This window comes from Theropithecus gelada, chromosome 14 (genome assembly GCF_003255815.1).
Source record: "Theropithecus gelada isolate Dixy chromosome 14, Tgel_1.0, whole genome shotgun sequence".
In the NCBI taxonomy this organism is placed as follows: Eukaryota; Metazoa; Chordata; class Mammalia; order Primates; family Cercopithecidae; genus Theropithecus; species Theropithecus gelada.
This window is the reverse complement of record NC_037682.1, coordinates 15,745,328-15,770,188: the sequence shown is the minus strand read 5'-3', so window position 1 is coordinate 15,770,188 and position 24,861 is coordinate 15,745,328. Positions and strand designations below refer to the sequence as shown.

The window sequence follows — 24,861 nt, the reverse complement described above, 5'->3', positions numbered from 1 at the left end:
TTGGGAGGCTGAGGCAGGTGGATCACCTGAGGTTAGGAGTTCGAGACCAGTCTAGCCAACATGGTGACTCCCGTCTCTAAAAATACGAAAATTAGCCGGGCATGGTGGCAGGCGCCTGTAATCCCAGCTACTCGGGAGGCTGAGGTGGGAGAATCGCTTGAACCTGGGAGGCGGAGGTTGCAGATACAGCCACTGCACTCCAGCCTGGGCGACAGAGGGAGACTCCGTCTCAATAAATAAATAAATAAATAAATTTAAAAATAAAAAAATAAATTAAAAATTCCCATCCCAGTAAGAGAGATGTGGATGGAGGATGGCAGCTGTTGCAAGGGCCCTGGGGAAGCTTCCCAATCCACGAGCGCCCGGCCTTGCCCCCAGACCCAACCTGGAATAGCTTTGCGGTAGACTTTGCTCCTGTTGCCCTCTCTGTGCTTGTCCTCTGTCCAGCCTGCCTTGCTTCCTCTCAATGTCCAGCGTTGAGTCGGGAGGCTGAGCAAAGAAGCGCAGGTGGACCAACGACTGAGTGCTTCACCTCCCCGCCCAGAAGCAAGGGAATCGGTGTTGGCGGAAAAAGCGGGGCTTCAGGGAGAGCCCTGCAAAGCGGGGTGCCCCGCACGCTTGGGCGCCCTGGCCCAACTCCTTTGAAGAAAGATTTCTAGGCGCGAGGGTTTCTGGGAATGGAGCGTGGGGATCCGGGAGGCCCAAATTCAGGACTTCCCGTCACGGCCACCTCCACCAGCACAGACTTTGCAGGCAGCCCCTGGCGCCCTTGTATCTCTGCGGGCCTCGGCACCCACATGCACTGGGTGGTGGTGATAGCGAGGGTTGTGAGGCCACGCGGCCAGCGCCACACACCTCGTGCCACCGCCCTAGCGCGCTGCGCGTCGCAGAACCCTACGCCCCTCCTCCTCCCGAGCCCTCGGGCTACGTCCGCCGAATACGTCATTCCCATTGGCCGAAGGCTCCCGGGAGAACCAATCAGAGCAGGAGGAGCGCTTCGGGCGGGAGGCTAAGTCTCGAGGGACTTGAGGGCTGAGGGAAGATGGCTGGGCTGCAAGAGGCAGGGGGAAGGGCCCACCGGGGAGGAATTCTTGTGAAAGCTGTCGTCTTCCTCAGCACTCGATGAAAACACACCGAAAAAGAGGGTAGGGATGCTGTAGTAGAGAGGGTGCCAAGGCAGTTAAGAGTCATGTCCATCTTCCCTTTGAAGAGGCAGCAGATGCCCTTGGCTCTGCTTGGAGCGCTCTAGGCTTCGTAGAGGAAGAGGTCTCTGGATGGCTCTGCTAACACCGGGTCCCCCATATCGCTAATTTAGAAATCCCTTCAGACCGGAGATGTTCTGGAATGAGGTCATTGGGCAGTTTCTGAATTCAGTTTCTTTACTGATTCCACTCTAACCCCAAATCTTGGAGAATTAATGACCCAGGGATTTTGCAGAAATCGCGCCCCCCGGAACGGTCTCTATTATCCTTAGAGAGACGATTTAAAAAAAAAAAAAAAGTTAATTAGGCCGGGTGCTGTTTTCACGCCTGTAATTCCAGGACTTTGGGAGGCTGAGTGGGGCGGATCACGAGGTCAGGAGTTAGAGACCAGCCTGACCAACATGGCGAAACTCCGTCTCTACTAAAAATACAAGAAATTAGCCGGGCCTGGTGGCGCGTGCCTGTAATCCCAGCTACTCGGGAGGTTGAGGCAGGAAAATCGTTTGAACCCGGGAGGCAGAGGCTGCAGTGAGCCGAGATTGTGCCACCACTCCAGCCTGGGTGACAGAGCAAGACTCAGTCTCAGGAAAAAAAAAAAAAAAAGGTAGTTAATGTTTCCCAGGCTGTGACGCGACCCCAGCTCACTGCAGCCTCGACTTCTGGAGCTCCAGCAATCCTTCCACCTCAGCCTCCCAAGTAGCTGGGGCTATTGGCGAGCGCCACCACGCCTGGCTGATTTGTTTTTCTTTTCTTTCTTTTTCTTTGGAAACAAGAGTTTCACTCTTTTTGTCCAGGCTGGTGTGCAAGGCATGATCTTGGCTCACTGCAACCTTCACCTCCGGGTTCAAGCAATTCTCCTGCCTCAGCCTCCTGAGTAGCTGGGATTACAGGCATGTACCACCATGCCCAGCTAAGTTTTGTATTTTTAGTAGATACGGGGTTACACCATGTTGGCCAGACTGGTTTCGAACTCCTGGCCTCAGGTGATCCACCTGCCTCGGCCTCCCAAAGTGCTGGAATTACAGGCGTGAGCTACCACGCTTGGACTGATTTTCTTTTTCTTCTTTTCTCTTTCTTTTTCCCCTTCCTTCTCTCCCTTCCTTCCTCCTTTCTTTCTCTTGTTCTCTTCTCTTTCTTTTCTTTTCCTTCCCTCCCTCCCTCCCTTCCTTCCCTCTTTCCTTCTTTCTTTTTTTCTTCTTTCTTCAGTATGTTCTTTCTTTCGTTCATTCTTTCGCTCTTTTCATTCGTTCTTTTCTTTTTTAAAATAGAGACAGGGTCGGCTGTGCGCGGTGTCTCACACCTGTAATCCCAACACTTTGGGAGGCTGAGGCAGGTGGATCACGAGGTCAGGGGTTTGAGACAAGCCTGGCCAACATGATGAAACCCTGTCTCTACTAAAAATACAAAAATTATCTGGGCATGGTGGCACACACCTGTAATCCCAGCTGCTGGGGCAGCTGAGCCAGGAGAATGGCTTGAACCCAGGAGGAAGAGGTTGGAGTGAGCCAAGATCATGCCACTGCACTCCAGCCTGGGTGACAGAGCAAGACTCCATCTCAAAATAAGTAAGTAAGTAAATAAATAAATAAAATAAAGACAGGGTCTCCCTACATTACCCGGGCTGGTCTCAAACTCCTGGGCTCAATTGATCCTCCCACCTTGGCCTCCCAAAGTGCTGGCATTACAGGCATGAGCCACCGAGCCCGACCCAGAGACAATTTATTTAGCCCAGTTCCTGACTGGAATCAGCTGTTTTCAGGGATGATACTAAAATTAAATTATCTCAAGATTTATTATTATTATTATTATTTTTTGTGAGACTGAGTCTCCCTCTGTTGCCCAGGCTGGAGTGCAGTGGCATGATCTTCGCTCACTGCAACCTCTGCCTCCTGGGTTTAGGTGATTCTGCAGCCTCAGCCTCCCAAGTAGCTGGGATTATAGGCACTCACCACCACGCCCGGCTAATTTTTGTATTTTTAGTAGAGGTAGGGTCTCACCGTGTTGGCCAGGCTGGTCTCAAACTCCTGACCTCAAGTGATCTGCCTGCCTCGGCTTCCCAAAGTGCTGGGATTACAGGTGTGAGCCAGCGTGCCTGGCCTAATTATCTCAAGATTAAATATATACAGAGAATGCCAACCCATGGTATAATTCTGGACAGCAGTTCTTTCCCGTGTGGGTTAGGACCTAGGCCCTGGCTTCAGTTATTGCCCCTCAGTAGGTAGTCTGTGATGTCCAACTCTGGGTGAGAATGGCTGAGTCCAAAGCTGCTGGTGACAAAGTGGGGTGAATTGAAACGAACCAGCTCCCACTGAGGTCAACTGGAGGTAGAAAGGAAGAAAGATGCCTAAGACAAGGGGAATGTGCAAAGGGACAAAACGTAGAGGGGTGAGGGTACAGTGTGCCCAAATGTCTTTATTGACACCTTTTCTTTTTTTTTTTCTTTTTTTTTTTTTTGAGACGGAGTCTCACGCTGTCGCCCAGGCTGGAGTGCAGTGGCGCGATCTCGGCTCACTGCAAGCTCCGTCTCCCGGGTTCACGCCATTCTCCTGCCTCAGCCTCCTGAGTAGCTGGGACTACAGGCGCCCGCCACCGCGCCCAGCTAATTTTTTGTATTTTTAGTAGAGACGGGGTTTCACCGTAGTCTCCTGACCTTGTGATCCGCCCGCCTCGGCCTCCCAAAGTGCTGGGATTACAGGCGTGAGCCACCGCGCCCGGCTATTGACACCTTTTCAAAAATGATTTGAGGTTGGTTGAAATGGTGGTGTGGGGAGTGCATTTCCAAGTCAGGTACTATTTCCCCCAGGCTGAGGCCTCTGATGTTGAGATGGAGAAAAAACAAGGAACAGAAAACATTTTTGGTTGCCGTTGTCTTACTTTGAAGAAGAGGCAATTAGTGAGAGGACATAAAACTTAGCAGAAGGAGGACAGATTTTAGATGTCAGTGGCAGCAACAACAGCACAACACACACACACGTAAACAAGCAAGGAAAACAAAAGAGAAGGCAGAACAACCCTTGTTTATGGCATCTGTTACTATAGAATCAGAACTTGATTGGACAGGTAGAGTACCAGTATAGATGACTGTGTGGAAGTGTAAGGAAATTATAAATGTATATCTTCTCATTAATATATTGCCATGAGGATTAAATTAATTTTCAAGAAGTGGAGAGGACTTCTTATTTTTTTAATCTAACATGATTTTAGTTAAATCTTGTGTTGGTAGAATTTCTTAAGGTGGCTCAGGCCGGTAATCCCAGCACTTTGTTGAGGCTGGGGCAGGCAGATCACTTGAGGTCAGGAGTTCGAGACCAGCCTGGCCAACATGGCGAAACCCTGTCTCTACTAAAAATACAAAAATTAGCTGGGCATGATGGTGGGCACCTATAATCCCAGCTACTTGGGAGGCTGAGGCAGGAGAATTGCATGAACCTAGTAGGCGGAGGTTGCAGTGAGCTGACATCACACGACTGCACTTCAGCCTAGGCGACAGAGCAAGACTCTGTTTCAAAAAAAAGAAAAAAAGAAAGAGAGAGAGATAATAATAACTTCTAAAGGGATTGATAAATGGCCATCCTATCCAGGGCTTCAAAAATGACAAACTTTGATTGTAATGTGTAACCACCAGAGGGTAGAAAGGAGTAAAAATATTTTGTTTTTCTTTGTATGGATAACCAGTGGGGTTTTGGAGTTGAATTTTAAAAATTTATTCTTGGCATTCAGAGGCTCGCTCTGTCTCCCAGGCTGGAGTGCAGCACAATCTTGGCTCACTGCAACCTCCATCTCCTGAGTTCAAGCAATTCTCCTGTCTCAGCCTCCCAAGTAGCTGGGAATACAGGTGCATGACACCACGCCTGGCTAATTTTTGTATTTTTAGTAGAGATGAGGTTTCACCATATTGGTCAGGCTGGTCAGGAACTCTTGACCTCTGGTGATCCACCTGCCTTGGCCTCCCAAAGTGCTGGGATTACAGGTGTGAGCTACCGCACCCAGCCTTATTTTATTTTTGAGACAGGGTCTCACTTTGTCACCTAGGCTGGAGTGCAGTGGCACAAACACAGCTCACTGCAGCCTTGAACTCCTGGGCTTAAGCAATCCTCCTACCTCAGCCTCCCAAATTAGCTGGGACCACAGGTATGCACCACTATGCCCTGCTAATTGTTTTTTTAAAGTTTTTTTGTAGAGGTGAGGGTCTTGCTGGGTTTCCCAGGCTGGTCTTGAACTCCTGGGCTTAAACGATCTTCCTGCCTTGGCCTCCAAAATGCAGGGATTACAGGCATTAGCCACTGTACCTGGCTGTTTTAGTCTATTTTAGAACTAGAATCATCACAGCATAACACTCTGCCCTATATAATAATTTTAATACTTCTTTTTAAAACACACTTTTTTTTTCCTCTCAGCTTTTTCTTAATATTTCACCATTTTATGGTATCTTGTTTTTCTGGTTTTGTATGTGGTAATGATTGTAGATGGGGACATGAAACTTTGAGGGCTTGTAAAACTGAGCACCGAGTGTAATATTCCATGCATCAAAACAAAAGAAAAAAAGAAAGAAAAAAACATAAAACAATTCTGTATGTCTAAAACACATCTTCTGTCTATTGACTTCTCTCCATTTTTACTGCTGCCCTAATCCAAATCCCTGTCACTGCAGCTTGACCAGTACAATAGCCTTTAAACTCCTCTTGAATGGGGCGTAGTAGTTCACATCCGTAATCATGGCACTTTGGGAGGCCAAGGCAAGCAGATCACTTGAGGTCAGGAGTTTCAGACTAGCCTGGCCAACATGGCAAAACCCAGTCTCTACTAAAAATACAGAAATCGGCGGGGCGCGGTGGCTCACGCCTGTATTCCCAGCACTTTGGGAGGCCGAGGCGGGCGGATCACGAGGTCAGGAGATCGAGACCATCCTGGCTAACACGGTGAAACCCCGTCTCTACTAAAAATACAAAAAATTAGCCGGGCGTGGTGGCGGGCACCTATAGTCCCAGCTACTCGGAAGGCTGAGGCAGGAGAATGGCGTGAACCTGGGAGGCTGAGCTTGCAGTGAGCCAAGATTACACCACTGCACTCCAGCCTGGGCGACAGAGTGAGACTCCGTCTCAAAAAAAAAAAAAAGTACAGAAATCAGTTGGGTGTGGTGGTTCGTGCCTGTAATCCCAGCTACTGGGGAGGCTGAGGCAGAGAATCGCTTGAACCCAGGAGGTGGAGGTTATAGTCAGCTGAGATGGCACCACGGCACTCCAGCCTGGGCAACAGAGTGAGACTCTGTCTCAAAAAAATAAAAAATAAATAAATTAACTTGTCTTGCTTTCACTGTTATCCCTCTTTAATCTATTTTTGCATAAATCTATCAAAGACCATTTCTTTCTTTCTTTCTTTCTTTTCTTTTTTTTTTTTTTGAGACGGAGTCTCACTGTGTCACCCAGGCTGGAGTGCAGTGGTGTGATCTCGGCTCACTGCAACCTCCACCTCCCGGGTTCAAGCAATTCTCTGCCTCAGCCTCTTGAGTAGCTGGGATTACAGGTTCCTGCCGCCACACCCAGCTAACTTTTTTGTATTTTTAATAGAGACGGGGTTTCACCATCTTGGCCAGGCTGGTCTTCAACTCCTGAGCTCGTGATTCACCCGCCTCGGCCTCCCAAAGTGCTGGGATTACGGGCATGAGCCACGGTGCCCGGCTGCTCAATTCTTTCTTTCTTTTTTTTTCTGGAGATAGGGTTGCGCTCTGTCACCCAGGCCGGAGTGCAGTGGCCTGATCATGGCTCATTGCAGCCTGGAACTCCTGGGTTCAAGTGATCCTCCCGCCTCAGCCTTCCGAGGAGCTGGAACCACAGGCTCATGCCACCATACCTAGCTAATTATTTTTATTTTTATTTTATTTTATAGAGATGAGGTCTTGCTGTTTTATAGAGATGAGGTCTTGCTATGTTGCCCAGGCTGTCTTGAACTCCTGAACTCCCGCCTCAGCCTCTCAAAGTGCTTGGATTACTGGCATGAGCTATTGCACCCACCCAGATCTTTTAAAAATGTGATCATCTCATTCTGTTTAAAACCCCCTGGCCGGGTGTTGCGGCTCAAACCTGTAATCCCAGCACTTTAGGAGGCCGAGGCAGGTGGATCACGAGGTCAGGAGTTCAAGACCAACCTGGCCAAGATGGTGAAACCCCATCTCTACTAAAAATACACAAATTAGCTGGGCATGGTGGCGGGTGCCTGTAATCCCAGCTACTTGGGAGGCTGAGGCAGGATAATTGGTTGAACCCGAGAGGCGGAGTTTGCAGTGAGCTGAGATCACACTACTGCACTGCAGCCTGGGTGACGGAGACTCCGTCTCAACAACAACAAAAAACAAACAAAACAAAACGAAACGAAACAAAACAAAAAACAAAACCAAAAAACTCCATAGGTTTTCCTCTACCTAAGAATAAAAATACAAACTTTATTCTCTGAGCTATAGAAAACTTCACAGTCTTGATTCTCATCTATTCCTCCATCCTCCTCGTTTCCAGTGCTCTCTGCTGGGTCCAGTATGTTTCAGCTCCATACCTCAGGGCTTATATCTTCTTACTTACTTGGTTGCTTCTTATCATTTAGATTTCAACATTTTCTTTTCTTTTTGTTTTTTCAAGACAGAGTTTTGCTCTTGTTTGAGATGGAGTGCAATGGCGCAGTCTCCGCTCACCGCAACCTCTGCCTCCCAGGTTCAAGCGATTCTCCTGCCTCAGTCTCCCAAGTAGCTGGGAATACAGGCATGCACCACCACACTTGGCTAATTTTGTGTTTGTAGTAGAGACGGGGTTTCTCCATGTTGGTCAGGCTGGTCTCAAACTCTTGACCTCAGGTGATCTGCCCGCCTTGGCCTCCCACAGTGCTGTAATTACAGGCATGAGCCACTGCACCTGGCAGATTTCAACATTTTCTTTTTTTCTTTTATTTTGGAAGAAAGGTCCCCCCTGTTGCCCCGGCTGGAGTGCAGTGGCGCAGTCATGGCTCACTGCAGCCTTACTTTTGCAGGGTCAACTGATCCTCCCACCTCGGCCTCCTGAGTAGCTGGGACCACAGGCACATGCCACCACATGTGGCTAAAGATTTCAATTTAAATGTCACCTCTCCGGAGAGATTGCACCTGACATCCAATCTGGAGTAAGCCACAAGTCATTCCCATCAATCTGTTTAAAATCTACATAGTGGTCCATCTGACTTTTGTTTATTAATCCTCTCATTCTTTCCTAGAGAAAGAATTCTTTCCTATTCTCTATGAAAACAGAAAACTTTTCTAATCTTGTTATCCTTGTCATCTGGTGGAGTACCTGGCTCACAGTAGGTGCTCAAAATAACCCAAGTGGAACTAGTCTTTTTATTTTCTATTAATTGAGTGTGAACAGTTTTTCCCTCAGTCAGTATGTATTAATGCTTATTATACTTTATTTTGAGATAGCCATTTTGTATTATTTACTGATTTATTGAGGGAGACAGGGTCTTGCTCTGTCATCCAGGCTGGAATGCAATGGTGTGATCACAGCTCACCACAGCCTTAACCTCCCAGGCTCAAGTGATCCTCCCACCTCAGCCTCCCAAGTAGCTGGAACCACAGGCTTGTCCCACCACACCTGGCTAATCTTTGTTTTTTTGTAGAGACAGTTTTCCTGTTTCAGATAAATTTAAATTTTAACATATTTTTCACCACTAAGTTATCTTTTTTGATTTGTATGTAATTCTATTTTATTTTATTATTTTTTTTTTGAGATGGAGTCTCTGTCACCCAGGCTGGAGTACAGTGATGCAATCTTGACCCATTGCAATCTCTACCTCCTGGGTTCAAGAGATTCTCCTGCCTCAGCCTCCCAAGTAGATGGGATTACAGGCACGTGCCACCACACTCGGCTAATTTTTGTATTTTTAGTAGAGAAGGGGTTTCACCATGTTGGCCAGGCTGGTCTCGAACTCCTGACCTCAAGTAATCCACCTGCCTCGGCCTCCCAAAGTGCTGGGATTACAGGCTTGAGCCCATGCCTGGCCTATTTTAAATGTTCATTAATTTTAAATAACTTGACCGGGAATATATAACTAGCAAGCTAAGAGACTTTATTCACTCATTTAGTTGTTGCTAAATATGAGATACAAGGTTGAGCTCTGGGGATAGACCATGAACAAGAAAGACACTATTTATGGAGCTTATCTTCTTTTTTTTTTTGAGACAGAGTCTCACCCTGTCACCCAGGCTGGAGTGCAATGGTGTGATCTCGGCTCACTGCAACCTCTGCCTCCTGGTTTCAAGCGATTCTCCTGCCTCAGCCTCCGGAGTAGCTGGGATTACAGGCATGTGCCACCACGCACCACGCCTGGCTAATTTTTTGTATCTTTAGTAGAGACGGGTTTTACCATGTTGACCAGGCTGGTCTCAAACTCCTGAAATCGTGATCTGCCCGCTTTAGCCTCCCAAAGTGCTGGGATTACAGGCGTGAGCCACTGCGCCCAGCCCATGGAGCTTATCTTCTGATGGGGGAGACAGAAATATACATACACACAAACGAAAACAAAAGAAAAAGGAAGACAAAATACTTTCAAGTTGTAAGCAGTGATGTGAAGGAAACAAACAAGACCAATCTGCCTGTAGAAAATCATATAACATTCTAGTATGTGGCTCTGATCTAGGAACCAATGAATCAACAAACATTTTTGTGCTGGTTGTTTTCCTTTGATAATTATCTTTGGCTTTTGAACTTGCTATGGAGGACTAGGAATTGATGGGGAATAGAGGTAGAAAATGTGATAAAATAAAAGGAGAAGATTTTTAGGTAACAAGGCTTAAAGGCTGTTCATATCTTTGTTATAATGTATTCATTTTCAGCTGTAGTTTGTTTAAAGCCCATCAAACAAGTGCTGTAATGCATGTTTGGTTTTTCAACACTTCTGAGGAAAGTCCTTTTTTGGCCACCATAGACCAAATATAGGTCTATGAGACGATAAACCATATATAAGGGAGTGGATAATGACTACATCAGCATGATTAAAAGCACATTCATGCTGAGGAGTTGAATTCCAGTTTAGCTAGGTAAAGATTTAGCTAGGTAAAGGTCAGATTATGGTTAATAATGTGTTACTTTAATGTACGGAATGAATAAATGTGGTGCCTTGAAAACACATGATAGTCCCCTACCATCCCAGTCAACATACAGTAGTCCTGTTTCTAGGATTTCTCTTGACCTTTATCTTGACCATAGTGTAACATAATAGAAAGAGCATGGGCTGTGGAGTCAGATTGGTGGGGGTTTGCTTAGCCAGATGAGATCAGGCAAATTTCTTCACCTTGTTGGACCTTGATTTTCTCATCTGTGGAATGGTTGTAGTACTATTTCTGTGGTCATGTTTTAGAAGTTTGAGGTAATGAGCCCAAAATACCTCTTACGTGGTAGACACTTCATCATTGGTTGCTATCATTGGGAGTGGCTCACCACTGCAGGGTTTTGGGCAGGGTAGTTACTGAATAATAAAAATAATGATAATGCATTCTTAGTGAGTTTATACTATATGCCATACACTAAGAAATTTTTTTTGTTTTGAACCGGAGTCTTGCTCTGTTGCCCAGGCTGAATTGCAGTGACACGAGCTCAGCTCACTTCAACTTCCGCCTCCTGGGTTCAAGTGATTTTCCCACCTCAGCATGCTGGGTAGCTGGGACTACAGGTGTGTGCCACCACGCCTGGCTAATTTTTGTATTTTTAGTAGAGACGGGACTTTGCCCTATTGGCTAGGCTCGTCTGGAACTCCTGAGCTCAGGTGATCCGCCTGCCTCGGCCTCCCAAAGTGCCGGGATTACAGGCTTAAACTACGGAGCCTGGCCCAAAGAACTTTCTGTGTATTTTAATTCTCACAACAGTCTTGTGTGAGAGAGATAGTTATCTCCATTTTATAGTTAAGGAAACTGAGGCTCAGATTATTTAATTTGGGTCAAGGTCACATAATAGTACATATATTTGAGTAAGTGTACTTACCTACAGAGGTGGAGTTTGAAGCTAGGCAGTTTGACTGTGAAAACCTGTGTTCTTAAGGTTTCATATTTCTTTCTTTTTTTTTTTTTTTTGAGAGGGAGTCTCGCTTTGTCACCCACACTAGAGTGCAATGGTGTGATCTCGGCTCACTGCAACCTCCACCTCCTGGGTTCAAGTGATTCTCCTGTCTCAGCCTCCTGAGTAGTTGGGACTACAGGCGCCCACCACCATGCCCGGTTAATTTTTGTGTTTTTCATAGAGACGGGGTTTCGCCATGTTGGGTCAGGCTGGTCTCGAACTTTTGACCTCAGGTGGTCCACCCACCTCGGCCTCCCAAAGCGCTGGGATTACAGGTGTGAGCCACTGTGCCCAGCCAAGGTTTCATATTTCTATTCTAGATTATGAAAACTTCATGAAGACTCATTTGGCAGCAGTCTATAGCATAAATTTTAGATTTATTAGTAAGAAAGTAGAAGGAAATCTTTTATTCATCATTGTCTTTGTTTTAGTAATCAGGGAATAATCATAAAATGCTAATCTTTGTCGAGCATGTAAAAAAAAAAAAAATCCAGCCTCTGTCCATCATGGTCTAACAGTTTAAAAATATGTCCTAACTCAGAAAAATAATACCCCAATAATCCTTTAATTAGATCAAATGTAAAAAGAGAATGTATGAACTAGATCATCTTAAGCTTGAAGTTCACAAAGAAATAAAATGTACTTGACATGATATTTACTTTCTTTATCTATGCTGTTATTCCCTCTAAATATATTGTTTATTGGATTTCATGTCCTCTTCCCAACAAACCCACATTATTTTGATTTGGGGACAAATTGGGAAGACAGTGATTTTCTTTAACAGCCCAGTGGATTCTGCTTCCTTCTAATTCAGAGTATAGAGACTAAAAACTGTTAACAAGTCTAGAAATTTAAAAAAAAAAAAAAAATTAGCTCTAATGCAACTAATCCAAAACAGTGAAACTGGGTTTACCTCAGATATCCCCTACCATCCCAGTCAACATATAGTAGTCCTGTTTCTAGGATTTCTCTCTCCTTTCTTTACCATCTTCCTTTAGGGAAATGCTTTGGGATAGGAAGCAACAAACCAAACAGCAGTAGGCAAGTAAAATCAGTTCTTTTCTATTTCCCCACTGGGATAGTACGGAAGAGGGAGCAAGAACCCATCATCAAAGAGAACTGAGACTTAGGCGTGCCATTCTTGCCTCCCCCGCCCCCCTCAGCTCTGCAGTAATTCCTCAGAGATTGTACAGTCTCTCCACTTTAAATATAAATATATAAATATAAATATATATGTATAAACTTCCCCCTGTGTCTTTCTCTCCTCTCTTTTTTTAATTTTCTATAATAAAGTTTCCTATTGGATAAGGTCAGCTCCCTGATTTATGCCTGACTCCTATTGGAAGCTCACAGGGGCTGACATCACTTAGGAAAGCGAAGGGGGTAGGGCTGCCAGATCAGTTTGTCACCACCCAGGCTCCCTTGCCTTTGGCTGGGTGCAACTTCCATTTTAGGTGTTGGATCTGAGGGGGAAAAAAAAGAGAGAGGGAGAGAGAGAGAAAGAAGAGCAGGAAAGATCCTGAAAGGAGGAAGAGGTGGCGAAAAATCAACTGCCTTGCTGGATTTGTCTTTCTCAGCACCTTGGCGAAGCCTTGGATTTCTTTCTTAAAGGACTGGTTTTTAGAACTCCACATTTGAGGTGTGTGGCTTTTAAAGAAAATGTATGTACTGACGGGAAAAGGAGGATAAGCAAGTCGAATTTTTGTCTTACGGTAACGGGAGGGAATTAAAAAACGGGAGAGAGTCTGTTATGTTGATGAGTAACTTTTAAGCAATTATTTTTCTTTCTACTTTCAATACTTTGGCGGGGTAGATTTTGGTATTTTATTATATTTAAAAAGGTGAAATATACAAGACCTGGAAACAAACTTCTAGGTCTCTCTAATACAGGAAGCTGAGTAGATCCAGAGGGGTAAGAGCAGGTTTGAAAATTTACATTTTGGTGTGTTCTTTGATTTTATGTTTTTTGTTTTGTTTTGTTTTGTTTTTTTCTGGATTAAGCTAACATATTTCTGTTTTCAGAGCCCAAAAGTTGGTTTTTTGGCATGTTGCATGTGGGTTGGGAAAGGAATTTGTCCGTGTCGGAACCCAGTTATGCAGATGGTTCTTCATATGTTTCAAACTTTTTTTTTCTTTGTCATTGGATTTGTGGAAGTGGAAAGTTGCAGGGAGCTTTGCAGCGTAAATGGTATTGTTTTTCCCCCAGAGAGTTTGAACGGCCCGTATCGGTTTCAGCCCTGCTGTTCCTGGGTGGATCCCTCTTACTTTTCCAGGTGCGGTGGGTGGGAACCTCATTCTCCTGCTAGATGTAGTCTCCCTGCTTTGGCTTATAAAAGAAAACATACGGAACAATGTTAACTGAATTGCCATCTCCTTCTTCCTTCTAAACTACCTTTGATAGCAAAGATTTGTGGAAGTGTTTGTTAAATCTGCAAATACGACAACGTTTGGTTTATGTGTTTAAAGGGATAAGGAAATTCTAATCATGCTTTTTATTTCACCTGAGTAAAGTGACTACACACCTGAAAATATTTTCAGCTTTCTGCACTCTGAAAGGGCCATGGCTGGAATAAAATTAGGTTTAGAAAAACCATTTATACAAAGTTTAGTGTTTAAAATACGTTTCAGAAAACACAAGGGAGATTTTTATTTTTAAACCAAACTGAAAGTTGTTTTTTGGAGTTTATTGTTTAGTTAATTTACCATGAAATCTTAAATCTCTTAGAGCTGAAGGCCTATGACTGTGCTTTCATATATTTAATCTTAAGATTTGTTTTGTTTTCGCAAATACATTCTTGCAAAAGTACTGATTCTAGATAATTATATAGCCAACTCATCACTAGCTGAAAAACTAGGGTATTCTCTTCTCTTTTTGAAAATGCGAATCAGGCTGAAAATTATAGATACTGTCCTAATTGTAACAAGATGGGCTTTAGTGTGTAAGCTGCTCATTAGCTTTAAACTGGTATGTATCTTTAATAATCTGATTTCGTTCCACCCCCCACCCCCCTGCCGCAAATTTTTTTTAAGACGAGACTTCCTTGAATTTCTTTTCTAGAATGAGGGTATTTCTTGAAAGATGATTTCATCCTTGTGAAGTTGTGGCTTCAGGAGGAAACAGAACTTTGTTCCTCCTTTGAATATAATCTAGGCAAAGGCTGCAGGAAATTTTTGATGTCTGGATCTCATAATTATAACAAGTACAGTTAAAAAGAAAGAAAAAAATACAATGTGTATAGTCTGTTTAGTATTTTCCAAATTTTCTTTCAGATGTTCTCTATGCCTTGACTCCAGCCTGGGGAGGTTTCTTGGCTCTTTAGAGTGTTGGTCATGTTGTTCCCGAGTGTCTGTTTCCCACTCAACCTTTAGGGGGAGGGATGAGGGAATCTGAAGGAGGAGTACAAAGGCAGTTTGAAAATAGGTTCTGGATGACTGAGTGGTGGTGATTTGGGTTTAGCTTTAAATAGTGGGCTTTGTGTAGCCGAAGTGAGCATCCTGGTTAACCTAGTGTCCAGGACTATTTCCACGAACTGAGGCGCTGTTTTGACTGGTGTGTAGTACAGAGCCTTTGGGGTGATAAGATGGAAGATTTGTCTTTTACCTCACCTCCACTGGTTCTTTCAGGAATTATAAGGGATGCAGATAAGTAAATCTTTTATTTTTAAAATTTTTTTATTTTGCTCCTCGTCTTGGTTTTGGGGTAAAAAATGATGACAGGTAAGTATGAGCTGTTCAGATTTTTCTTTCCTTGTTTGCCTCCTATATACGGTTGGTTTCTTTGTTATGTGAGTAAGGTAGTGGTCTGTGTTCCAGATTGGGGGGCGGAGGGGGGGCGGTTCTCTTTTAGGTGGTTGGAGTTCTAGTACCTTTCTCAAGGTTCCAGCATGGATAGTCAGAGAAGCTTCAACATGTTCTCTGAGCTAGGGTAAAATTGAGACTATTTGGAGATATTAACAAAAAGAAAAGCACTAAGTAATTACAATCCAGCCTTAGGTTTATGAAGTAGTTGCTCTCTAGGGATGGATGAGATAGGATGGATGCAAATAGATCACTATCAATTGGAATAACAAAATGATTAGCTTTGTATAATTTATCTCCTTCTATTTTGGTACCCGTTAGTAACTGCCAAGGCCCTCATTCCCCCCTACCTCCCCACACCTTGTTTTTAGTGTATTCTAAGCATTTTGCATAAGCTATTAATTTCCCACCACCGTTTTTTTTTTGTTTTGTTTTGTTTTGTTTTTTAAGGAATTTGACCCTCAGAGAAGCTGAGGTTTGGTGAAAATCTCACTGCCTGTAAATGGTTGAGGCCAGGATTAACCCTGCTCTGACTAACTACAAAGTCCATGGACTTAACCACTAATATACTGCCATTCACCAGAGAGAATGGAAACAACAGCTTGAACTAAAATGAGCCCTTGTTAGAGGCAGGAGTGTTTCATCTTGGCACAGGGGCAGTACTCAAATTTCCAACCCCCTCCAACTCCCCACTACCCCTGTTGGGATAATGTATGTAAAAGATCTATTTTCCATAGAGCTCGTGGGGAGCTGGATGTGCTAGAATGGATATTATTTTAATCTTTAGAACGAGAATCTTTCTATATCCATATGCCCATCATTGCTGTCCTAATTTCTTAAACTTCCTGCAATTGTGTCACACATTGTTCAATTATCAGTAAAATTTCTTCTTCCAGAGAATTTTTAGGTATGTGGTTTGGAATGATAGGATATCATCAACTTGCATAGATAGGCTTGTAGGAGGTAGTTCAGATATTCTTGTCTTTCCCTCTAGACTATGAGCAGCTTGGGTGTAGGTACTGTCTTATCTCTGTATCTTTTTAGCACCTGTCTTAGTGTCTGCTGCATACTGAAATGCTCAGTAAGCCTTGGTTAAATAAGGCATTTGATGAGAATCAGTGAGGGACTGATTTGTGGGGAAGGTTTGAAAGGAAGCAAAACAACATAGATTAATCAAATTGCAATGTACTTTTGCAACCTTTACTGTAGTCTGTAGTTTCAACCTTTTATGCCTCTCCTCCCTTAATTTTTTTTTTTTGAGACAGGGTCTTGTTCTGTCACCCAGGCTGGAGTGCAGTGGTGAAATCATGGCTCACTGCAGCCTCAAACTCCTGGGCTCAAAAGGTGCTCCTATCTCAGTCTTCTGAGTAGCTAGGACTATGGGTGCACACCACTATACCTGGCTAAGTTTTGTATATTTTTGTGGAGATGGGGTCTCTCTATGTAGTCTAGGCTGGTCTCAAACACCTGGGCTCAAGCCAACCTCCTACCTCGGCCTCCCAAAGTGCTGTGATTATAGGTGTGCCCTACCACACCTGGCCCTCCCTTATATTTTTAAGCAAGGTTTCTGGAGATAATGGAGGATTTTAAATTTTAGCATTTCTTTAATCCTGTTCCTTTCTTGGCAAGTGGTACAAAGAATAGTATAAAAAGTAAGGATCTGGCCGGGCGCGGTGGCTCAAGCCTGTAATCCCAGCACTTTGGGAGGCCGAGACGGGCGGATCACGAGGTCAGGAGATCGAGACCATCCTGGCTAACCCGGTGAAACCCCGTCTCTAGTAAAAAAATACAAAAAAATAGCCGGGCGAGGTGGCGGGCGTCTGTAGTCCCAGCTACTCGGGAGGCTGAGGCAGGAGAATGGCGTAAACCCGGGAGGCGGAGCTTGCAATGAGCCGAGATCCGGCCACTGCACTCCAGGCTGGGCGACAGAGCCAGACTCCCTCTCAAAAAAAAAAAAAAAAAAAAAAAAAAAAAAAAAAAAAAAAAAAGTAAGGATCTGGCCTGGTGTGGTGGCTCACGCCTGTGATCCCAGCATTTTGGGAGGTCCAGGTGGGTGGATCACTGGGCAACATGGTGAAGCCTCCTCTTTACAAAAAATACAAAAATTAGCTGGGCTTGGTGGAGTGTGCCTGTAGTCCCAGCTACTGGGGAGGCTGAGGTGGGAGGACAGCTTGAGCCTGGGAGGTGGAGGTTGCAGCAAGCCGAGATCGTGCCACTGCCCTCCAGACTTAGGGGGACTTGCAGAGCCAGATCCTATCTCAAAAAAAAAAAGTATCCTAGTCAGTTCATTTCACAATGAACTTCAACAACTGAAAACCTTAAATGTAGCCATTTCCTAGGGGAGAATATATTAAGACATCAGCAGAAAAGTTTGCTTTCAGCCCTGTTTGAAGGTGAATGGTTTCTATGCTTGTTAATAAAAATATTAAGAGCTTGGGATGATAGTTTTGAACATCAGTGTTTCAAAGAAAGTATGTTTGAATATCAGTGTATTCTTTAAATCACTGCTTTAGCCACAAAACTTTAGATTTTGTTCATGTGTTGGGAAGCTTATGAGTTTAAGAACCGAAATTAGTTTTCTTGGGTTATTTAAAAGGTATTAACAAGGAACTTGCCTAAAGGAGTGAACTGTAGGTAATAAGGATGTGAATAACTACAAATATTCTTTCACGTTCTCTTCCCTCAAAGAAGGGTTAAATGCCACACAAAGCTGAAGTGGGAATTGCTCTGCCTAAACTATGCAGCTGCCTCCAAGGTTTCCAATAGAGCATTGATATAGCCTGGCAGGGGGATTGTAAGAAGGCAAGAACAACTGTTCTGGTTAGAACTAATGAGGGGGAAATTAGGGTATGGATTGACTTGTATTTAATTGTTTAATGTATTTTTTGGAAGTAATTTTTTCCCTAATTCTACTTGGAATTGCATGTTATTATTAAATATTAAGTACTGAGAATGGGGCCTGAATTTACCATTTTATTCAGGGATAGTGTTCCCTGTTTTTAGGGCCACTTCCTCTCCAGGGAGCCCTTCAGTTTGATTGGTGTGGTGTGGTCAATTTAGATCAGGCATATAGTGGGGGAATTATAAAGAGCCAAATAGTTTTATCTTTTTTTTTTTTTTTTTGAGATGGAGTCTTGCTTTGTTGCCCAGGGTGGAGTGCAGTAGCATGATCTTGGCTGACTGCAACCTCTACCTCCTGGATTCAAATGATTCTCCTGCCTCAGCCTCCCAAGTAGCTGGGACTACAGGCACACGCCACCACGCCCTGCTAATTTTTTGTATTTTTAGTAGAGATGGGTTTCACCGTAATTGCCAGGTTGGTCTTGAACTCTTGACCTCATGATCTGCCCACCTTGGCCTCCCAGAGTGCTGGGATTAGAGTCATGAGCCACTGCGCCCGGCCATAATTTTATCTTAAAGCCTTCCTTGCTGGTCAGCAATAGGTAATTTGGTTATGACTTTCACCAAACATGTCCCATGATGTTTGATGTGATGTGATGACAAAAGCACTTTTCAACTTTTTATTTCAAACTTGTGGAAAGTTGCTTGCAGTAACTCCGGTATACCCTTCATTTGCCTAGGTATCATTTGTTAACATGTTGCCACAAATGCTTTATTCTATATTTTTTGGTCAATATGCTAACCAAAAAGGGAGTTTCCAATCTGAGACTTCCACAATGTGGTGAGGCAAGGCAGCATAACATAATGATTAAGAGCATGGATGGGTAGCCAGACTGCCATGAAGGAACCATGTAACCTAGGGCAAATTGCTTAATCTCTCTCTGCCTTGGCCTCCTTGTCTGTAAAATGGGGATAATATCAACCATCTTACAGGATTGTCGTGACACTAAAGTTGTTTAACGTATGTAAAACTTATAGAGTAGTGCACAGCTCATAGTAATATCTTGTGTTTGCTATTAGAATGGATCCTTTAAAGAATTCAAATTTCGTTTGTCTGTTGAACTAATGCCCTTAAAGATCTTTTTTTTTTTTAATTTTTTTTTTTTTTTTTTTTTTGAGACGGAGTCTCACTGTGCCTCCCAGGCTGGAGTGCAGTGGTGTGATCTTTGCTCACTGCAACCTCCGCCTCCTGAGTTCAAGTGATTCTCCTGTGTCAGCTTCCCGAGTAGCTGGGACTACAGGTGCCCGCCACCACCCCTGGCTGATTTTTGTATTTTTAGTAGCGGGGGGGTTTCACCATATTGGCCAGGCTGGTCTCAAACTCCTGACCTCAAATGATCACCCACCTCGGACTCCCAAAGTGCTGGGATTACAGGTGTGAGCCACCATGCCCGGCCGAAGGTCTCTTAAAACCTGAGAATCTGTGGTAGATGTAGGTGCTTGCATTACAGAATATATGGGCTTCCTGAGTAAAAGCTAACTTTTAAATTTTTTAAATGGGAAAAAATTATTTTTAGTAGTAGGTAATAATTGGAGAGTTCTGTGGGTGAAGTTCAACAGTAGTATGAGAATGGATAACTTTAGTAAAGTGAAGTGTTAGTGGGAGGAGGATAAACAGAATAATTTGTGGACATCATTCTGTGTTTGCAACACTTATTTGTGGACATTTGTAAAACTGTGACATGAGTTCATAAATGCTTCCTGTGAGAAGTGTGCTTCTAAGAAAGGAGTCAGCTTTTATATGTGAAAAAGCCAAGCTGTGGTCTGTGGGAAATACACATGTGTTAGATGCAACCTTGCTTAGAAACTTGCAGGTTTATTCCAGTCTAGGAATTTTCCTTCTTTTTTCCTCCCTTTTCTTCATACTAAAGAACCCATGAAAGTAGTGTTCTAAATAGTACTTGGCCAATTTCTTTGAAGAATTTTTCTTTATTTTACATTTTGTTTTTGTTTTTGTTTTTTTGAGACGGAGTCTTGCTCTGTCGCCCAGGCTGGAGTGCAGTGGCCGGATCTCAGCTCACTGCAAGCTCCGCCTCCCGGGTTCACGCCATTCTCCTGCCTCAGCCTCCCGAGTAGCTGGGACTACAGGCACCGCCACCACGCCCGGCTAATTTTTTGTATTTTTTTAGTAGAGACGGGGTTTCACCGTGTTAGCCAGGATGGTCTCGATCTCCTGACCTCGTGATCCGCCCGTCTCGGCCTCCCAAAGTGCTGGGATTACAGGCTTGAGCCACCGCGCCCGGCTATTTTACATTTTTTTAAAAAAATGAGACAGAGGCTGGGCATGGTGGCTCACACCTGTAATCCCAGCACTTTGGGAAGCTGAGGCAGGCGGATCACTTGAGGTCAGGGGTTTGAGACCAGCCTGGCCAACATGATGAAACCCCGTCTGTACTAAAGATACAAAAAAAAAAAAAAAGTTAGCTGGGCATGGTGGCACATGCCTGTAATCCCAGTTACTCGGGAGGCTGAGGCAGGAGAATCACTTGAATCCGGGAGGCAGAGGTTGCAATGAGCCAATATCATGTCATTGCACCCCAGCCTGGGTGACAGGGCGAGACTCCGTCTCAAAAAAAAAAAAAAAAAAAAAGAAAGAGTCTTGGTATGTTGTCCTGTCTCCAACTCCTGGGCTTAAGTGATCCTCCCACTTCAGCCCCTGGAGTAGCTAGGACTACAGGCACACACCACCTTGCCTGGCTATTTAAGCTAATTTCTGTTGGCACCCCGTAGCCTCCCACACTCAGTTCCCCACATTTATTTTACCTACAATTTCTTCTACCAATTCTCCTGTATTTTCTCCTTTTCTTTTGCTTTCCTATTCTCTGTGGTGTCTTCCTTTGTCTCTCTTTGCCTCCTCTTGCCTCCCTTATCTTTTTTTTTTCTTTTAGGTTGGGTTTCCTTTTTTTCCCCTTAGGTTTTCCCTTAGGTCTTCATGGGCATTGCTTTGCCTCACTCACAGTTAATATAAAGAAGTATCTCTGGCCGGGCGCGGTGGCTCACGCCTGTAATCCCAGCACTTTGGGAGGCCGAGGCAGGTGGATCACGAGGTCAGGAGATCGAGACCATCCTGGCTAACAGTGAAACCCCGTCTCTACTAAAGAATACAAAAAAATTAGCTGGGCGTAGTGGCGAGCACCTACAGTCCCAGCTACTCGGGAGGCTGAGGCAGGAGAATGGCGTGAACCCGGGAGGCGGAGCTTGCAGTGAGCGGAGATTGTGCCACTGCACTCCAGCCTGGGCAACAGAGCAAGACTCTGTCTCAAAAAAAAAAAAAAAAAGAAGTATTTCTGATTTTTACTCTAGAATAAACTGTACCTGTGTGCTAAAGGTACAACTGTTAGGATACCACTTCATTTCAGTTAGATCTAGTTTAGGAATCAATTGTAATCCAAGAAGACTGGTCTCTTCTAGTGATTCAGATTGGTTTTGTCTTTGATTTTTAGATTTCATCCACATTTCTTGATTAATTACTCATTTTGGTTTAGTTGACAGTTGAGCAAAAAAAATTTACTTTCTCCAGAGTAAATTATCTGTTTTGTTTGTGCTTTCTATGTTGTTCTATATTGTAGTGCAGTAGCACATTAGGAGGTATCTTTATGGACTGAAAAGATTTTTGTTACATGGTCGGGCACAGTGGCTCACACCTGTAATCCTAGCACTTTGGGAGGCTGAGGCAGGCGGGTCATGAGGTCAAGAGATTGAGACCATCCTGGCCAACATGGTGAAACCCTGTCTCTACTAAAATTTCAAAAATTAGCTGGGTGTGGTGGTGCGTGCCTGTAGTCCCTGCTCCTTGGGAGGCTGAGGCAGGAGAATCACTTGAAGCTGGGAGGCAGAGGCTGCAATGAGCTGAAATCGCGCCACCGCACTCCAGCCTGGGGAGAGAGTGAGACTCTGTCTCAAAAAAAAAAAAAAAAAAGAAAAGATTTTTGTTCTAAGAAGCTCATATTTTAAGAAACTAAAATGTATTCTCATGGTTGAGGACATAAGACGTTGTTATAGAAACTAGGTCAACTTCTCAATACCTTTATCAAAGCACCTGCAGTTCCCATTTCATTGCAAGTGAAGTAAATCTCATTGAAATAAAGTAGCTGGTGTATATTCAGTACACTTTTAAAATAGCCTATTTTAAAAGAGAAATTGGTGCCAATCTGATTTCTTTCCTGCTTTGTTGGAATGGGGGAAGTTCTGTAACCTCTTTGCTGTTCTGCTCTCCATTGACTACTTTGTTAACTGGAGCACAGTTGGCCTCTTGGATGTCTACCCTGCTGAAGGTCAGCCAAATAGGCAGATAAGGCTACCTAAGCCTCTTCGTAGGCCTAACTAAGATCACAGTTGGGAAAAAAAAAAAGTATAGAAAAAGAAAACAAAGTTGGTTTATTTTTTCTAAAATTTAACTTTTTGTATTCATTGAAGAAGGAAGTAAAACATCTCCATTCAAAAGAAATTCGAGAGTCTGTTGTATGCCATACACTGAAGTACAACAACAAACAAAATAGACCTACTGTTTGTTCTCAAAGAGCTTACATTCTAGTTGTGAGAGACAAATAATAAGCAAGTAAATATGTAGTATGTCAGAGTGTGATAATATTATTGAGAAAAAAGTAAAGTAGAATGAGCAGTATGGAGGATAAGAAGTCCCAGGGTGGGAGTGAGGTTATTTTATATAGAGTGGTCAGGGAGGGTCTCATGTGTAAGGTATGTTTGACAGAGACCAAGAGAAATGAAGGATGGAGTCATGTAGGTATGAGGAGTAGGAAGTGCAAAGGCCCTGAGGCTGGTTATTGCCAGTGAACAAAAGAGATTGAGAGGAGGGAAGGAGACGTAAGAGACCTGTCCAGAGAGGTCCACTGGGAATGTATTTTGGGGGAAGGGGAATAATGTAGGGTCTTGTTGTGTATTATATTGTACCAAAAAAAATTATCTCCACTTCAAACCCCAAAGGCAATGACTGTTACCGAATTTTTGTGTCTTTCTTGTAGCACCTGACCCAACCTCCATATTTCTCCCGTTGTGGAATCTCCATGAAAATATAGTTAGCAGATAATTTGCATAGTAGCCGATTTTGCATAGGTTAATTACCCTTCTCTTAGAGAATGATAATAATAAGGCAGCTACTTAGAATAAGCTTATTTGTTTTCGGGAAGTGAGATCAAAATTTTTCTTTTTCTTTTTTTTTTTGATAGAAGGTCTGTCTCTACAGTGTCACAATCTCAGCTCAGTGCAGCCTCTGCCTCCCACGCTCAAGCCATCCTCCCACCTCAGCCTCCTGAGTAGCTGGGACTGTAGGCATGCACTACTACACCCAGCTAATTTTTTTTTTTTTCTTGTAGAGGTGGGGTTTTGCCATGTTGCCCAGGCTGGTCTCAAACTTCTGAGCTCAAGCTCAGATCTGCCTGCCTCAGCCTCCCAAAGTGCTGGGATTACAGGTGTGAGCCACTGTGCCCGGCCCCTAAATTTTTCCTTCCCAGAGAAATGCTGTATATTTCTCCATCATCTTATCTACCTAGTCGTTTTCTATGAGCAGGAGTGACAGCCTAGACCTGTACAGTTTCCTTTTGAGCACAACATTTATTGGTTTGGTTTATGTGCTTTTGACTAAATAGGCTTGCCCCACTTGTCTGCTGCTTCTTTTGCTCATTTGACCAAAAAGCTCCTGCTTCCCCACGCCTTGATTGTTGAGAATTCATGGCTTTGAGGACCCCTTTATAGGTCACCATATCCATATTTCTGTCTTGCACATCAGGAGAGATGATTATCCCTGATGACTAACTGATGTCTCCACTTTCCCTTTCCATATGTTTGTTTAGGCCTTAGAGGTTATTAAGCACATCCTGAGCCACTTTACCTAGTTGACTTTGATGGAGTTGAGGAAGAAGCACCAACTATTTAGTGATTTGATGTTCTATGGCAACCCCATATAGGAAAGTAAAAGGATATCTGATTGAGTACCTATGTTTTGAATCACCCACTGTTACTTTCCCTCTTAAGAATTCTGGTTTAGCTGGTCTGCCCCTCAGAGTCTCTGTCTCCTTCTCTTTGTCTCTCTCTGTCTCCTCTGTCTCTCTCCCTCTCCCTGTCCCTCTTACTTTCTCTTTTGTCTCTCTCTCTGTCTCTCACTCACCCCTCTTCTCCTCTCTCTTTGGAGTTTTTAGCTCTGACTCTTGACCTGGTTACCCTCTGTTCTTCCCTTTAATTATGCTTACCTCGTTGTCATCTGGTTACTTAATATCAGGGATGACCTCAACCAAGAAATTTTTTTTCTTCCCATCTCCACCTTTGGTCAGGTAACTGTATCATCTTGCATGGGAAATAATCCAGGCAATCAGAGATTACCCAAAATTTTGAAATTGTTTTAAACAACTGGTTAATAATGTATTACGTCATCATATATAGCTGGTGCCAGATATTTGTGGTTGTCTTGAGAGTTTTTTGAGATAGAGCTTTGCTCTGTCATCCAGGCTGGAGTGCACTGGCATGATCATGACTTACTACAACCTCAACTTCCCAGGCTCAAATGATCCTCCCATCTCAGCCTCCATCACACCTGGCTAATTTTTGTATTTTTTGTAGAGACATGGTCTCTATATGTTGCCCAGGCTGGTTTTGAACTCCTGGATTCAAGTGATCCTCCTCACTTCGCCTCCCAAAGTGCAGTAATTACTTACAGGCATGAGTCACTGTGACCAGCCTGAGAGTATGTTTTTTTGTTTGTTTTTTTTGAGATGGAGTTAAGCTCTTGTTGCCCAGGCTGGAGTGCAACGGCACTGCAACCTCTGCCTCTTGGGTTCAAATGATTCTCCTGTCTCAGCTTCCTGAGTAGCTGGGATTACAAGCACATGCCACCACGCCTGGCTATGTCTTTTTTTTTTTTTTTTTTTTTTTTTTTT

General features: G+C 43.8%; 1 protein-coding gene across 22 annotated transcripts in view; it reads left to right on the top strand.

Moving 5' to 3' along the window:
* The first annotated feature begins 1,017 nt into the window (after window positions 1–1,017).
* Window positions 1,018–24,861, top strand: part of CTNND1 (catenin delta 1) — a 70,978-nt gene continuing 47,134 nt past the window's right edge. For 13 of the 22 annotated variants that reach the window (XM_025355744.1, XM_025355739.1, XM_025355741.1 and 10 more), the window contains exon 1: window positions 12,627–12,911. Coding sequence is in view for 1 of the 22 variants with exons in the window: in XM_025355722.1 (XP_025211507.1) it covers window positions 1,123–1,145 (23 nt within the window). In the remaining 21 variants the exon portion in view is untranslated. Of the gene's footprint in view, window positions 1,146–12,626; window positions 12,985–24,861 lie in introns of those variants that run through there. The other 9 variants (XM_025355742.1, XM_025355733.1, XM_025355725.1 and 6 more) reach the window with 3 other exon arrangements.